The sequence below is a fragment of the Sparus aurata genome, chromosome 19, assembly GCF_900880675.1.
Source record: "Sparus aurata chromosome 19, fSpaAur1.1, whole genome shotgun sequence".
In the NCBI taxonomy this organism is placed as follows: Eukaryota; Metazoa; Chordata; class Actinopteri; order Spariformes; family Sparidae; genus Sparus; species Sparus aurata.
In genome coordinates, this window is record NC_044205.1 from 20,030,039 (window position 1) to 20,043,432 (window position 13,394).

Sequence of the window (13,394 nt, forward strand, 5' to 3'; positions counted from 1 at the left end):
GGCAGCATGTCCCTGTGACATTTTTGCATCATTTCACATACCATAGCAGACACAAAACCCTTTCTCTAATGACTTGGCAATGATCCTACAGCTTTATTCACTTTTGATCACAAACTGTTCTCGAATAATGTGTCTTTGTATTTTGTAGCTCTTTCACATTACTGCTGATCTAATGTAGGTACACAGCAGATTTGGCTGGAATAAGAAGATGCTATTTAGATTTTTTTGTATATATGAGAAAGATAATTACATCAGATTCCAATTTGGCACTAGGGGAAACCATCACATCTGTTTTTGTCTAGTGATTTTACGTACAATCATAAATGATTAATGCAGACTTTTCAAAATATTCGTCTGTCAGGTATCCGCCGTTCAATCACCCCTACTAACTGCAGGCCACCCCCTTTACCTAATGTTAAAAATGAGGCAGTACTCTCCATGGCAACAACAGCCCTTTAAGGCTGTCGCAGCTAATCCTCAGGAGCTTACTCAACTCTTACTTCTCGTAAGAGGGTTTTATCAGCAGCGCCAATGCCCAAGAATTCTACCCAAGCAAGCTCCGGATCTTTTGTTTATCCAACCGGAGGAGGAAAACAAAACCTAGTTAATAGCGGCTGAGAGGAGCAGAGGGGATAACGGTAGGCCCGGTTCATCTGTTAAGCTTTCTCATCCATTCTATCTCAGGTATTACTGCAGCTTTTGTCCTCTTATTGCTCGGTCGGTTTGACCTGCCGGGTGCACGGTGTGGGAGGATGTTGGAGAGTTTTGCGAGAAAGCTTGGCATGTTTTGCACTGCATGTTTGATCTTTGATGACTCAGAGATCATACAGAATAAGAAACCTTTTGATTCAAACGTCCCCGGTGCTTTATGCATTGGGGGCTCTGGGGCTCGTAGTCAACAGACAGCATGAATGCACTCACACCAGCTCCTATCTTGTTCCTTACCAACTGATGCTGTTCAATAATGAAACTTATTCAATACTTATACCATAATGAAAGCATACACTTTTCAAAACATTCATCAGTGTTACAAAAATTATAGATGAGGCATTTCCAGTGACCTCCGCACTCTAGGAGCATTACTTTGTTTGAGATGTGACTCTCCGTCTCTGAGCTGCTGCTTTTCATTAATTGTAGCTTTTTCCTACTCCCTAGTTCTGTTCAATCCTAATTATTTTCTCCACTGTCTCCCCCTTCATGCCCCCTTCTCCCTGCCCCTGTGCTCTCTCACTTGCTAATCCTTTTGTTGTGGATTGAGGGGCCCAGGCTTTGGCTGACCATTCGGTACTGTAAGGGCTGGTTCAGCTGAGGGGTGCCCACTGAGTCTCTGGTCCTCCACCAGATCAGGCGTACCTATTATTAACACCTCCCACAGCTCTTCTTCTCTAGAAGCTTTCTGTTCTCTCCCTACTTGTTCACCTTGGAACAAACTTCCCTCTCACTTTGCTTGTTTGTGTTTCTCTCTATCATCTTCACGTTGTCTCAAGTCTTAAACCAGTCCTGGGAGCTTGAGGGAGTCGGACGGCCTTGGTAGGAACATGCACTTCAGGAGCAGTGCTCCCACTTTGTTGCTGCTGCTTCTACGTGTTTGTCTTCTGGGGAGGGTGCTGGAGGTTAAAGGGCAGGAGCAGGGGTACCTGCAGGAGGTTCTCAGGGCCTTGGATTTGCCCTTACGTACCGACGAAGAGCCACAGCTCCAAAAGAACAACACCGGTATTCTGATCGGCAAACTCCTCAGGGCGGTGCAATGTGCAGAGCGAACGGCTACATCTCAGGGCATCTGTGACAAGGTACGGTTTACACCTCCACTAAATAAGAATTCCCATCTCAATCAGTGATGCTTTGGGATTGTAGGTTCCAAAAGCATCAGTATTTGGGAAATGAGACTCAAAAATCATCTTTCATACAAATTGGACCATTAAAATTATCATTAACTATCGCTACATGATAAATTGAGTAACTTTTAGAACTAATTATGTATTCACCCCAGTCCTGCCTGCTTATACTAAGAAACATACTTGTTATGGCTGGAATGTGATTGAATGCGGAGGCTTAAGAACTTGACCCCTACAGGGCATTCATGCTGAGTGGCTTTAGACATCCCTCAGTTTTACATAATAAACTCCATAGAGTGGAGTTTTAGATACTTCACATGTTTGCGCAGGCAGGCTGACAATAGGATTATATGTGTGTGTCAAGCTTTGGTCGTGAGATTTAAAAATGAAGAGAGCAAGGAACAGTGCTCCATTCTCTTAAGCTGTTGTGTGTGGCTCTAATTGGGCTTGTATTCCCCTCACCAAAAACAAACAGCACAACAAAGCTTTTCTCTGAAGCACTGTGAATGAATATAATGAATGCAGAGACAAATTAGGCCTTTTCATAAGGTAGATATGACCTGGTAACTTTCTATCATTAAAATCTGCCCAAAATGGTTCTCTTCTCCTTACATGTTCCTGTTCTTGCAGTGCCTAACACCAGATGTAGCTCTCTCTGTACTCGAGGATGATGGGAAGGATTACCTCTCTCGGGAGGAATACCAGCGGATCTCCACTGTTCTGCTGTACTACATAATTAACCTAGAAGACCTGTGTGTGTCAAATGCTGCCTCTCCTTCCTCCCTAACCTCCTCCTCCTCGTCCTTTGGGAACCATCAGTTCTACCTTTTGGCCCTTACCAATCTACACCCAGCTGAAAACAGCCTCTTCCTATCATCGAGCGAAACAGAAAGTATTCTGCAGATTATCAACCAGCACTATGACCCCTCCAGACAAGATGCTTCATCTGACTTGCAAGTAAGGGAATTTTATATGAGAAATCTTTCTTGATGGCTGCACATCCAGACACGATCATTTAATCTTTCATCTTTCATCCCACAGTGTATTGATGTCACTGGGCTCTTTCAAGATGTTGGCGTGAAAGAAGATCCAGGTGTTGGTGTGTCTTCTGTGCCCAAACTGGCCGCAGCCGTCATCAGCCATATCCTGCAGGGCCACTGTTTCAGACAGAGGAACCTTCCGTCTCCTGCTTTCTTTACCGATTACATATTTCAATCCCTAAATCGCACCAGTAACCTGCAGATAATGGGTAAGTTCTAACGCATAGTTGGCACATTTAAACAGTCTGCTTTTTAGCTGTAAACAGAAGCTCTATAGCTCACTCTGCCTGTCTCCAAAATGTCCCAATCATTTATGGCCAGAGGTATCCCCTTAGGTGGCTGATATTTGGCATGAAGTCAAGGTTGAGTTGAGGATTGTTTTTGTATCCATGCCAATTGGATAAAGAGAGCATGGCAATGGAAGAGGTTTATTCCAAAATGTGCATTACTTCCAAATGAATTAACTGAGGTTTCATGGAAGAATTGGTGATAAGCCGAAAGACAGGTGGTTAGCTGCTCATCCCATCTCTGGTGGCAGAGAGGGTTCCTCTAACAAAATAACTGTATAGTAAATGTAACCTATTACTATAACAAAAAGGCGCATAACTTCTAAATGGATTCATGTAAATGATCAAACTTTTGATGTGGTCATATGCTGATATAAGACTCCTCCCTGACCACAGCTACATAAAAAATGAAACAATTAAATGTTATTTTTCATAATCCTACCTTCTATGTGTTTTTTCAATTTCCAATAAATGATTGTTGACACTTGGGGCAGCTGAAACTGGCAATGTATATCCAATATTCACAGTTTTTTAGCTCAGTTTTTGGTCTTTTCCAACACCTGAGGGAAATGTCTTGCTTACTGTGTCATTCTACCAACCAGAGTAGGCAATGTGGAGTTAGTCTTAAAGCAGCTGTTAGTTTTGCAAATGTGACCAAAAAAGCTAAGATGGCAGCCCTAAAACCAAAACAAAGAGCTGAAAGAAGCTATGACGTACAACTGAGTCAGGGCAAAGTTCAGAGTCAGGTGAAAATTCTCTATTGTTTCATCACAATGAGCATTACAAGAAGTCATTTGATCTGTTATCATTATAAAAATACTGATTATAGTAGCTGTAACTCTTCCATAGTTTCTCTATTTAAATTCTAATTTTACAGGGTGGCTTGCTGCCACTGAATAGGAGGAATGAGTCACCATGCATGACAGAGTAACCAACCCTCCTAAAAGATTTCTTGAAAGAGTCTGGGTTTTTAAAGTGACGTTTCAAATATGTATAAGTTACACTGCTTAATACAGGAAGCCAGCAGGCTCAATCCAAAACCTTGGTGCTGTATTGCACTTCATTACTCTTCTATTATCAGTCATCTGCGTTGCTGTTGGTTTTGCGAATATACATTTAGCTCTTTTTTCAAGTTGTTTTTCACCAGACTCATTTGGTTGAATTCAACCTGGTGCACAGTCTCATGACACAATGATTTTTTTGCTCAGATCTGGAGGAGTTGCTTCATCAGCTGGGAGTAGGACAGGAAGGAACGACACACTCTCACAACAGGAAGAGGCGGAGCATCACAGGGAGCTCATTGGATTGCTGCAACCATGAACCCCGAGGACTAAATCGAGACTGGGCACAGGTGAGGACGAGGCAAAGCACTTACTGATTACAAAAACCATGACAAAATTGCTGTGAACTGCATGCTGGTTTGATTTCAAGACAACCCTACTCATCCACACACGTGTCCTTTCCTTTGTTTCTAATTAGGTATGTTTTTCAGCCAATCAGCTCGTGGATATTTTTTCTCTGAATCCTCATTTGCCAATTTCCAAGGAGCACTTCAGACAAATTTGCCCAGCCATCATTCAACAGTTGCTAGGCAATGCCTGTGACTCTGCAGAGCAAAAAAGAAGAGGATCTCTGCCCACTGCTCTCGAGAGTAAGACACTGTACCCTATCGTACATGTAAAATATACATAAAACATCATCTACTGATTGACTTTTTGGAGGAACATTTTGGAGTATGTTTTCCCATTTCTTGAGCTTGTGAAGTAACTGCTCAATGCAATAGTTTTTTCCAGTTACTGTAGAGACACTAGCACTAAATTGGTCTTGACATTTTCAGATGGGAGTACACAACTACTTTTGTGTTGAACAACAGTGCAGTTTCAGTCCTTAGTTCTTAGCTTTGTGCATGCCCTCTTTTCTTGTTAAAATTGTCCACTGGTTTCACACTTATTTACAGTTTACAGTGAAAGCTGTCTTCTTAGCTTGTAACATCCACATCTTTGTACAGCAGACACTGAGATGGGCTTTCACCTAGGTGGAGGATGGTGTCCTAGCTGGAAGTGCTGTTGTGTTACATAGTGACGTAGGTGAGTTTTGGAAGTAACAGCTGGTCACTGAGGGCACTGTGGGCAACTCCCATTGGTGTGGACTTTGGGCTTGAACTTTGAAGATATAACATCCACAGAAAAGACATATAACACTCTAAAAGAAAGGGAAAATGTAATATGTGTGTCTAAGGGCCTGACACACCAGGCTGACAGTCAGCTGTCTGGCATTGTCAGGGAAGTCGGTATGCATCCAGGGCTCTACTAGGTAAGGTATGTCACGCACGGTTGACACTGCACGGCCCTTTATTGGTGGCTTTAAGCCCGGTTGAGAATGTAGAATCAGCGGGAGCTCATCATAGTGGTATTCATGATTTCACCCATTCAGCATTGTTTATCCTTATTTTCTCCTATGCCACTTTGCCTGGGCCATTTGCAACTTTTTTTTATCAGACATTAGAAGCAGCTAAATTAGCAAGAGTGTTGTCAAAAATACTGCTTAATCATAACGTCCGCAGGGAGGTTTTTGGCTGCCAGCTGTAATCTATGCGGTGTGTTCAAGTATAGTTTTTTAGCTGAGACACAGGAGATGTGAGGCTACACAACAGTCAGCCTTTGTTGCAGCTAATTCTGATGTGTCAGGGCCTTAAACTCTCCAAACTCTCTCCCCTCTACAGAGTATGGCTACAGCACAGCTGCTGTCCTGCTGATCACGTTGGGCTCCATGCTCGGTATCTGTCTGATCTTCTTCAACTCCTGCCAGGAAACCTACACACTCATCCTACAGCTGTTTGTGGGCCTGGCAGTAGGAACCCTCTCAGGAGATGCCCTCCTGCACCTCATACCACAGGTATAGGACACAGAGCCACTGCACCATCCTCTGTAACTGTGAGTCAAGCGCCATACATGTTTAAAAATAGTCTGTGTTGACGCTGGAGTAAATGTCTAATCACTTCCTTCTCTGTCTCCTTTGGAGATCCTCGGTCTCCATGATGACACTCACAGTCATGATGACCAACACTACACAGAAGGAAAGGAGTATCTGTGGAAGATTCTGGGCATGATTGCAGGGATCTACGGCTTTTTCCTTATTGAGAGAATATTTTCCTTTTTGCTCCCTTCTCATGGCCATGTAAGAGTTTAGATCTTTGTAGCCTCTACCATTTTAATGATGCAGTAAAAATAGAAAAAAAAGAAGGAAAAGTTGGTGCAGATTTTCTTTATCTAGCCAGAGGTTGAACTTTTAGAGTTTTCCATGAACAAGCAAGTTATCTGAGCTGACTGTTGAGCAACAGCAGTCTCATGACTTTCTTTTGTCTACAGGGTCATTCTGGTGACCTTCCCTTAGAGCTCCACTGCAATGGTCAGTCGCAGAGGGGCAAGTCCATCTCCACCATACAGCTGGTGAGTCTCATCACTGCCCTGACTCAGCTGTAATGTTTTTTAACTTCATGTTCTTGGCAGCAAAACCTGATTTCAATCATCTCCCCCGTTATTTGCTTTAGAGAGGACACGTAGGGAACATGACGAGGTAGTTCCTGGAACTTAAACAGCAAAACATTTTAAGAGGGCCACACATCAAAATGCCTACAAGAGAGAAAAGAAAACACATATACATAAGATGTAGTGCTTCTGCATTATTGGCTCCCTTTTTCGACTGATGCACCTCCAGATAAGAGAAAGATCTATATTGCTATGTTTTGATTTACTGAATATGTTGAGATCGATATTAATACGGGTGAATACAGGTACAGATGTATCCTTCATGATAATACAAGCACAAGTTTAAATAAGATTTTTTTTTTTTTTTTTTTATGTAATTGTGATGAAGGCAATAGTCCAACTTTTTGACATAAAGACGTCATTACATTACATACAGCAGCAATAAGCATAGCTGAAAGGGAAAGTAACATTGCTCCATGGTGAAGGACTTACTTCCAAAAAGGGGAGTGACTTCAGTGATGTGGACCTGGCTTCTTTACAAAAGATCAACTAGCCAAGGTAATAAGTTAGAAGTGCAAGATTGTAATTACAAAATTCAAGCAAACAAGCACCAAGTTGAGTACGAGGACAAAAATGGCAGAAGCTGCATGTTCCAATAATGTATTAATTGCATTTAGCACTCTATTTCAACTTCTCTGGTTCTTGCTAGTAAGTTTTAATGACATTTTCATGACATGTTATGCCGATGTATTATAACTAATTTAAGTGGGGGAGAGGCATGTCTGTTTGGGTGATTGATCCATTATTACGGTATAGTATCATATTACATTGTAATACTATGAAATCACACTGTCCTCTGTTACTGTCAAAAATAAGTTTAATTCCTACTTTGTAGAACGTTTTCTTCACCCCAAAAACAAGAAGCAGCTGCAGTAGCATCTAAATTAATACACTTGGTAAATATTGTGTTTTCTGTGCTGCACCACTGTGGAGTAACTAGAATCAATATGGTCTAATCTTTCCGTTGATGCTTCTCTCCCACAGTACTCCTCCACCCAGGCATCAACAAACCACTAATGCACTTATAAACAGTGGAGTTCTGCTAGAGGGCACTGTTAACAGGAAAACAACCAATTACAGCACGATTTTGGAAATCTTTTCGTTTGCACACACATACAACAGCTTAGAAACGGATGTTACAGTAAACTAAGCAATTCTTCAAAAGATCTCTGAGCACACACACTGTAGATCAAAGACTTTATGAATCCATTGAATCCATGTTTACATTTTATAAAACTGACTGAAATACAGTTAAATCAATTTTCCTTTGCTGCTGTTATATAACAGGCAATGAAGAGTGGTGTGGGAGGGAGTGAAGGAACAGAGCATGTAGGATGTTGGAGAATGAGAAGTATTGAATCATTCAAAATGCTCTTCATGATCGTGTTGAATCGTGTACAGTTGAATGTATACTTCAAAACTAGAATGCAATACGGGTCAGGCAAGTGGAAAGAATGTTTTTGTAAACTACAGACTGAGACCTGTTTAGTCTTGGGTTCATAAAATATCCTGTTTAGTTGCGTTTGTCTCATCCAGGCCCCTTTGACTTGCCCATATTTAATATCTCAAATTATCTCAAAGGTTAAGTGGGTTCAATCTGTGCTGTGAATAATCACCTGTGTCCTGCAGGGACCAGTGGATGACTCGGAGTGCACAGAAGTATCTCCTGAACTCACAGACACAAGGAGGCCTTCACATCAGAGTAAGCTGCGTCAACATGAGCTGCAGAACACAGCTGATTGTGATGTTCTTTTTAATTAATTGCCTGGCATGGCTGATTAATTGTCATGGTCTGGGGATGAGCCGTAACGACACAGGCTCCCTTTGTGTTCCCAGGACAAGGGGTTCCCCTGCTGGCTGTGATGGTAATCGTTGGAGACAGCCTTCATAACTTTGCCGATGGCCTGGTTGTCGGTGCTGCATTCTCCTCTTCAGCTGAGACTGGCATGGCGACCACAGTGGCCATCCTGTGCCACGAGATCCCTCACGAGATGGGTGAGAGTTCATGTTGCTTACTTTTGGAATGCTTTTGTTGTTTTTTGGCTGAGCACAGGAAACACTCTGGTTGACTGGCGACTTATCTTTTCTCTGCTTTCTGTCTCAAAGGGGACTTTGCAGTGTTGCTCAGTTCTGGACTCTCAGTGAAGACAGCTGTGCTAATGAACTTTTTGAGCGCTTTGACGGCCTTCATGGGCCTCTACATCGGACTGTTTGTGTCTTCAGAGATGGAGGTGCAGCAGTGGATATTCACTGTTACTGCTGGCATTTTCCTCTATTTGTCACTGGTAGAAATGGTAAGGGAGCCTTAATAAAGGATGAGGCTTGTAACAATATCTTTTTGCAAACAAATCCTACAAAAAGACTAAATCCAACAAGTGATTCATCGTGTGTGGCATCTGCATTCTCAAATTCATGCGTGGTTACAAGATCCCCCTTAGCTTGTGCATGTGACAGCGCAGCCTGCAAACATCTATGGCGTCCTCCTGTAAAGACAGCTAGCTTAGTTAGCTAACCTCTCATCCATGATGGTGTTGTTTGGTAGAAATAAAATAGTTCCTACATTTAACTGCTCACAAGCTGTGGGGATATCTCACATGTCCAGGTCATGATTTCTGGAAAGAGACATTACTGTTGAGTTTTCAGATGTCCTTTTTGGCACTTTTGGCACCATCTAGTTCCATTATATCCGAGACCAGATCTCCATAGCCTCAAAATCTCCCAAACTCAGATAGATACAGAGCACTACAGGAAAGTGGGCAAGAAAGGTAGTTTGATTTTGGGTGTACTGTCCCTTTCAGAGACAGATTAACTAGTCATTTCTTGACGATAACAAAAATACTAAATATCAGCCTTTTCTTGAAAAAAAAAATAAAAAAATCCTCATTCTAACCAATATTTCTCTCAAAGCTGTTAACACTTAAGTTATATTCTTCATTTCTTTCCTTTTCTAGCTCCCAGAGATGAATCGAGTGAAGACCGACAGACCGTGTCTCATGTTTCTCCTGCAGAACCTCGGTCTATTGATGGGTTGGGCCTGTCTCCTGCTCCTCGCACTCTTTGAACATGAACTCAAATTCTAAGTGTGCAGTGTACGTTATGTACAGTATCTCTGCATACATCACAGGGTTGAGCTGAAGCAAAGGTTGACTTGTTTTCTAGTGCTGTTGACTTTTTCTGCTCTTTACACATTCAGTTGTTAATGTGCACAACCAGAATGTTTTAACAAGTCATGTTTGGTAAATGAGTATTTATGGTTTTGTAGTGTCCACACTGGATGATGAATGTTAGTTAGCTGTATGAATCCTCTTTTTTATACTTTGATTTATTTTTGTATGCTAGGTTTTATGGGTGACTGTATCTGGACAATGATAACTCTAATGGCCCTATTTGGAAGCATCAGATACAGTTGTGCATATTTGTTGTTCTGTGAAACATCTGCGTCGCCTCAAACACTCAAATCATTTGATTTCAAAGTAATTTCTCACCAACAAAATATAAACTATTGTAAATCTACTTGTTTTGGTTTGTATATATTTTTTGTCAGTGTCCTAATACTTAGAGGGTTATGTTTAATTTAAAATTTAAAATTTTGGTTTCATTAGCTTGCATACTGGTACAGTACAACAACACAGTACACACAATAAATGAATAGGGAATAAGGTAGAGTAACTAAATAAATAAAATGCCAAGGAGTAAAGTGTCATCAAGAATCAATAGTTGAATAAGTGAATAAATAAGTAGATAAATAGATAGGTTGCACATGTTGCCTTTACGATGTACATGGTAAAGGAATAAGATAAAATCATTATGAAGAATTTAAGAGACGAATAGCAGAGGGGATAAAAGATTTTAAAAAGCGGTTAGTCTTACCGACAGGTGAGACATAGCGACGACCTGAGGGCAACAGAGAAAATTCAATTGCAAGCACATGACCAGGAGAAGACAAAATGTTATTTGCTTTCCTCAGAGTTTGTTGGTCACAAAAACTGGTCAGGTCCCTAAATTTCACTCCTGTGATCTTGGAACATGTTTTAATAATGCTATACAAAGTGTTTTTATCTTTCAGTTTAAGGATGGGAAACCAGCAGATGAAGGAGAAACACAGGAGACTTTCGATAAAGGACTGATAAAAACGACAAAGAATAACAGGGCTGACAGAAAAAGAGTTCAGTTTGCGGAGAAGATGAATTCTCTGTTGCCCTCGCTTCACAATGTCTGCAGTGTTCACATCAAATTTCAGCTTCTCGTCAAAAAAGGTGCCTAGATATTTATATGAAGTAACCCTTTCTACAGTTTTGCCATGGATGGTGCTATCTACGGCTGGGTTTTTGTCGCGTCTGAAATCAATTATAAGCTCCTTAGTTTTAGACACATTTAGGTCTAAGTAGTTTTTGTCACACCATGAAACAAAATCCTGACCTTTAAGTCAGTCTCTCATTAAAGGAGTAATATGTAATAACCTTAGATGAAAACTTTCAAAAATGAACAAAAATTATCAACAGAAGGTGAATAGATGTCTACAAATATGTAGACATCTATTCACCTTCTGTTGATAATTTTCAGAGATATCTGATTAGCATGCTAACCAGCTAGCGCCAGCCTGGCCAGGTTGAAAACTTACACAAAGCTCCTGTCTTAGTGATGTAAACATCAACAATCCTCTGGTCCCTAAGCACCCAGTCTGAACCACTAGCTGCACAGCTAACTGAGGTAACAGCTACCGTGAGTAGCACTTTGCGGTTAAAATGGTGATATTTTGCTCCTTTTTGTTTTTGAGTAGGAATTTGAGGTGGCCAATTCTTACATATTGCACATTTTAAGTCTTTATTTACAAGGGTTTAATAATTCCCTTGTTATACAGTATGTACCAAATCACTCAGTGCTTTCCAGGAAATGTCTTTGAAAATGTATAGAATATTACAAACCCATAAAATAGTGCATAACCTTAATTTGAACATATATACAAAACCTGATTGGCGTTATGATAAACTCTTACATTAGGTGCAAAGAAAGGATTAATATCTCTTTGTTAGACATAAGCTGCTCTGAAACACATTTATTTTTGAAGCCCTGTTTGGATAAACATTGCTCTCCCTTAGTGTCTCATCTCAGAGGCATTGTTCTTTGTTTTTGAGGCCTCTCTGTGATCCAATATGAGGGCACTTCCACCCACCTGAGCTACTTGTTCTCTTCATCCACCAACCTGGGTGACTAATGCTCGCTGTGCAAGACAGAAAACTCCGGAGCGATCCGGCCCACACAGCACACACGCTCTTTACTGGTCAGAGTGGGCCTGCGAAAGGAGGTGGAGGAAGAAGAGAATACGAAGAATACATCAGCACAATGAGATAAATGAAACACAGCAAATCAATTTATTTGTACATAAAATCTGATTTGTGATATTCAAAACATGAGCTTTAAAACACTGTTTTTTGTTCTTTTTAATCAGCTTGCTTTGATTACATTCTGGAGCACTCAGCATCAACATATTTCTGTAAATTTTGAACTAACAGCTGTCAAGCACTTGAATTATTTGTGTTGGTGATTAGATGCATGTTGACAATATCAATTTGCAATTCAGCACTCACTATCGAAGTGCAAAGTCAGTTGTATCGACCGTCTCATGAGATTATTTGGCTATCACATCAGAAAAAAGCTGACACCATTTACTGTGACTTCCCGAGTAATGTTGAAACAATAGCAGGAAGTCTGCGCGTTCTCTCTTATTCTAGCATTTTTGCTGTTTTTTTGGAAATGCCAACCCCCTTTGGCATTTCCAGGAAAGCTTCAGGCCTACTGGTTTGTGTGTGTAAATCTGCTCTTTTGCACCAAAGAGGCATTTTTTGGCAGGTGTGCGTCTTTTCAAGGCAACTGCTGCCAGGATGGAGGAAGGAAGGGCTCTTTATCTGGGCCATGCTGGTGTGAACACTGAGTATCCTCACTTGCTCATCAGAGAGCTGTCAGAAGAAGAGTTCAGCTCCAGGGTCATCGGGGCAGCAGAACCCACAGAAACAATGGGAGAAGACCAAACAGGAAATATAAAAGTGTTTTCCCTTTGATTTGACTGAAAATAATTCAATACACCTGTTATTGTTGTCACACAAAACCAAATGGGATCAAATTATAGGTAATGGTAGTGTAGCACTAGTTACATTCCAATCAAAGTACTTATGGTTTCATATTCTCAATATTATTATTATTATTATGGAAAGCAGCAATCTTAAATTCAAGTGAGTCTAGGTGAGGATTATCTCTACAAAAAAAACTGCTGCTCAGCTGGGCTGCCTTGTGCAATTAAGTCTTTAGTTTAAAGGGAAGTTCATGAATCTAGTAACCGTGGGTCCTACAGCTCCCATATCTCCCACAACACGAGACCATCCATACCTGGTGAATAACCACATCTTTCAAACTCCACATAGTCTGTAACATCAGCTTTCTGTAAAAAATGTACCTCCAAGCCAAGATAAACCTGATGACAACATGCCTTCATCTGATTTTTTTTTTTTTCCCCAACTTTGGAGGGATAGAGGAAACTATACCACTGCTTTCATAGGCTTGATACGTGAAATCAGTGGATTTGCCCTTTAAAATGCAAAAGCATACAAACCCACTAGAGGGCAATAATGAATAACAAACCTTTAGAGCTCCTTGTGGCTTAAACTGGCCTGAGGAAGGGGCTCACTT

The 13,394-nt window shown here is 41.0% G+C and overlaps 1 protein-coding gene and 1 long non-coding RNA gene across 4 annotated transcripts in view; one reads left to right on the forward strand and one right to left on the reverse strand.

The window, feature by feature from the left end:
* The window catches only part of LOC115569787 (uncharacterized), a 38,818-nt gene that overhangs the window by 22,268 nt on the left and 3,156 nt on the right, over nt 1-13,394 (reverse strand). The window contains exon 3 of the long non-coding RNA XR_003981629.1: nt 11,884-12,003. This is a non-coding gene — a long non-coding RNA (uncharacterized LOC115569787). The remainder of the gene's footprint in view (nt 1-11,883; nt 12,004-13,394) is intronic.
* LOC115569781 (zinc transporter ZIP12) lies at nt 427-10,223 on the forward strand. 3 transcript variants are annotated; one of them, XM_030397882.1, is made up of 13 exons: nt 427-638; nt 1,488-1,790; nt 2,466-2,792; nt 2,877-3,084; nt 4,371-4,513; nt 4,642-4,813; nt 5,885-6,057; nt 6,184-6,339; nt 6,531-6,611; nt 8,340-8,412; nt 8,547-8,705; nt 8,817-9,004; nt 9,662-10,223. In XM_030397882.1, exons 2-13 carry the CDS (start codon nt 1,539-1,541, stop codon nt 9,788-9,790), a joined length of 2,061 nt encoding a protein of 686 aa, XP_030253742.1. In that variant the 5' UTR covers nt 427-638; nt 1,488-1,538; the 3' UTR covers nt 9,791-10,223. The 3 variants fall into 3 exon arrangements, with proteins under 3 accessions (XP_030253742.1, XP_030253743.1, XP_030253744.1); XM_030397883.1 differs by lacking the exon at nt 427-638 and having other exon boundaries at nt 652-1,790; XM_030397884.1 differs by lacking the exons at nt 427-638; nt 1,488-1,790; nt 2,466-2,792; ... (1 more) ...; nt 4,371-4,513; nt 4,642-4,813 and having other exon boundaries at nt 5,963-6,095.

Coding starts and splice junctions, on each gene's coding strand:
- LOC115569781 (XM_030397882.1), top strand. CDS start 1,539: ATGCACTTCAGGAGCAGTGCTCCCACTTTGTTGCTGCTGCTTCTACGT. Junction 4,814..5,884: donor TCTGCCCACTGCTCTCGAGA/GTAAGACACTGT, acceptor TCCCCTCTACAG/AGTATGGCTACAGCACAGCT. Junction 9,005..9,661: donor ATTTGTCACTGGTAGAAATG/GTAAGGGAGCCT, acceptor TTCCTTTTCTAG/CTCCCAGAGATGAATCGAGT.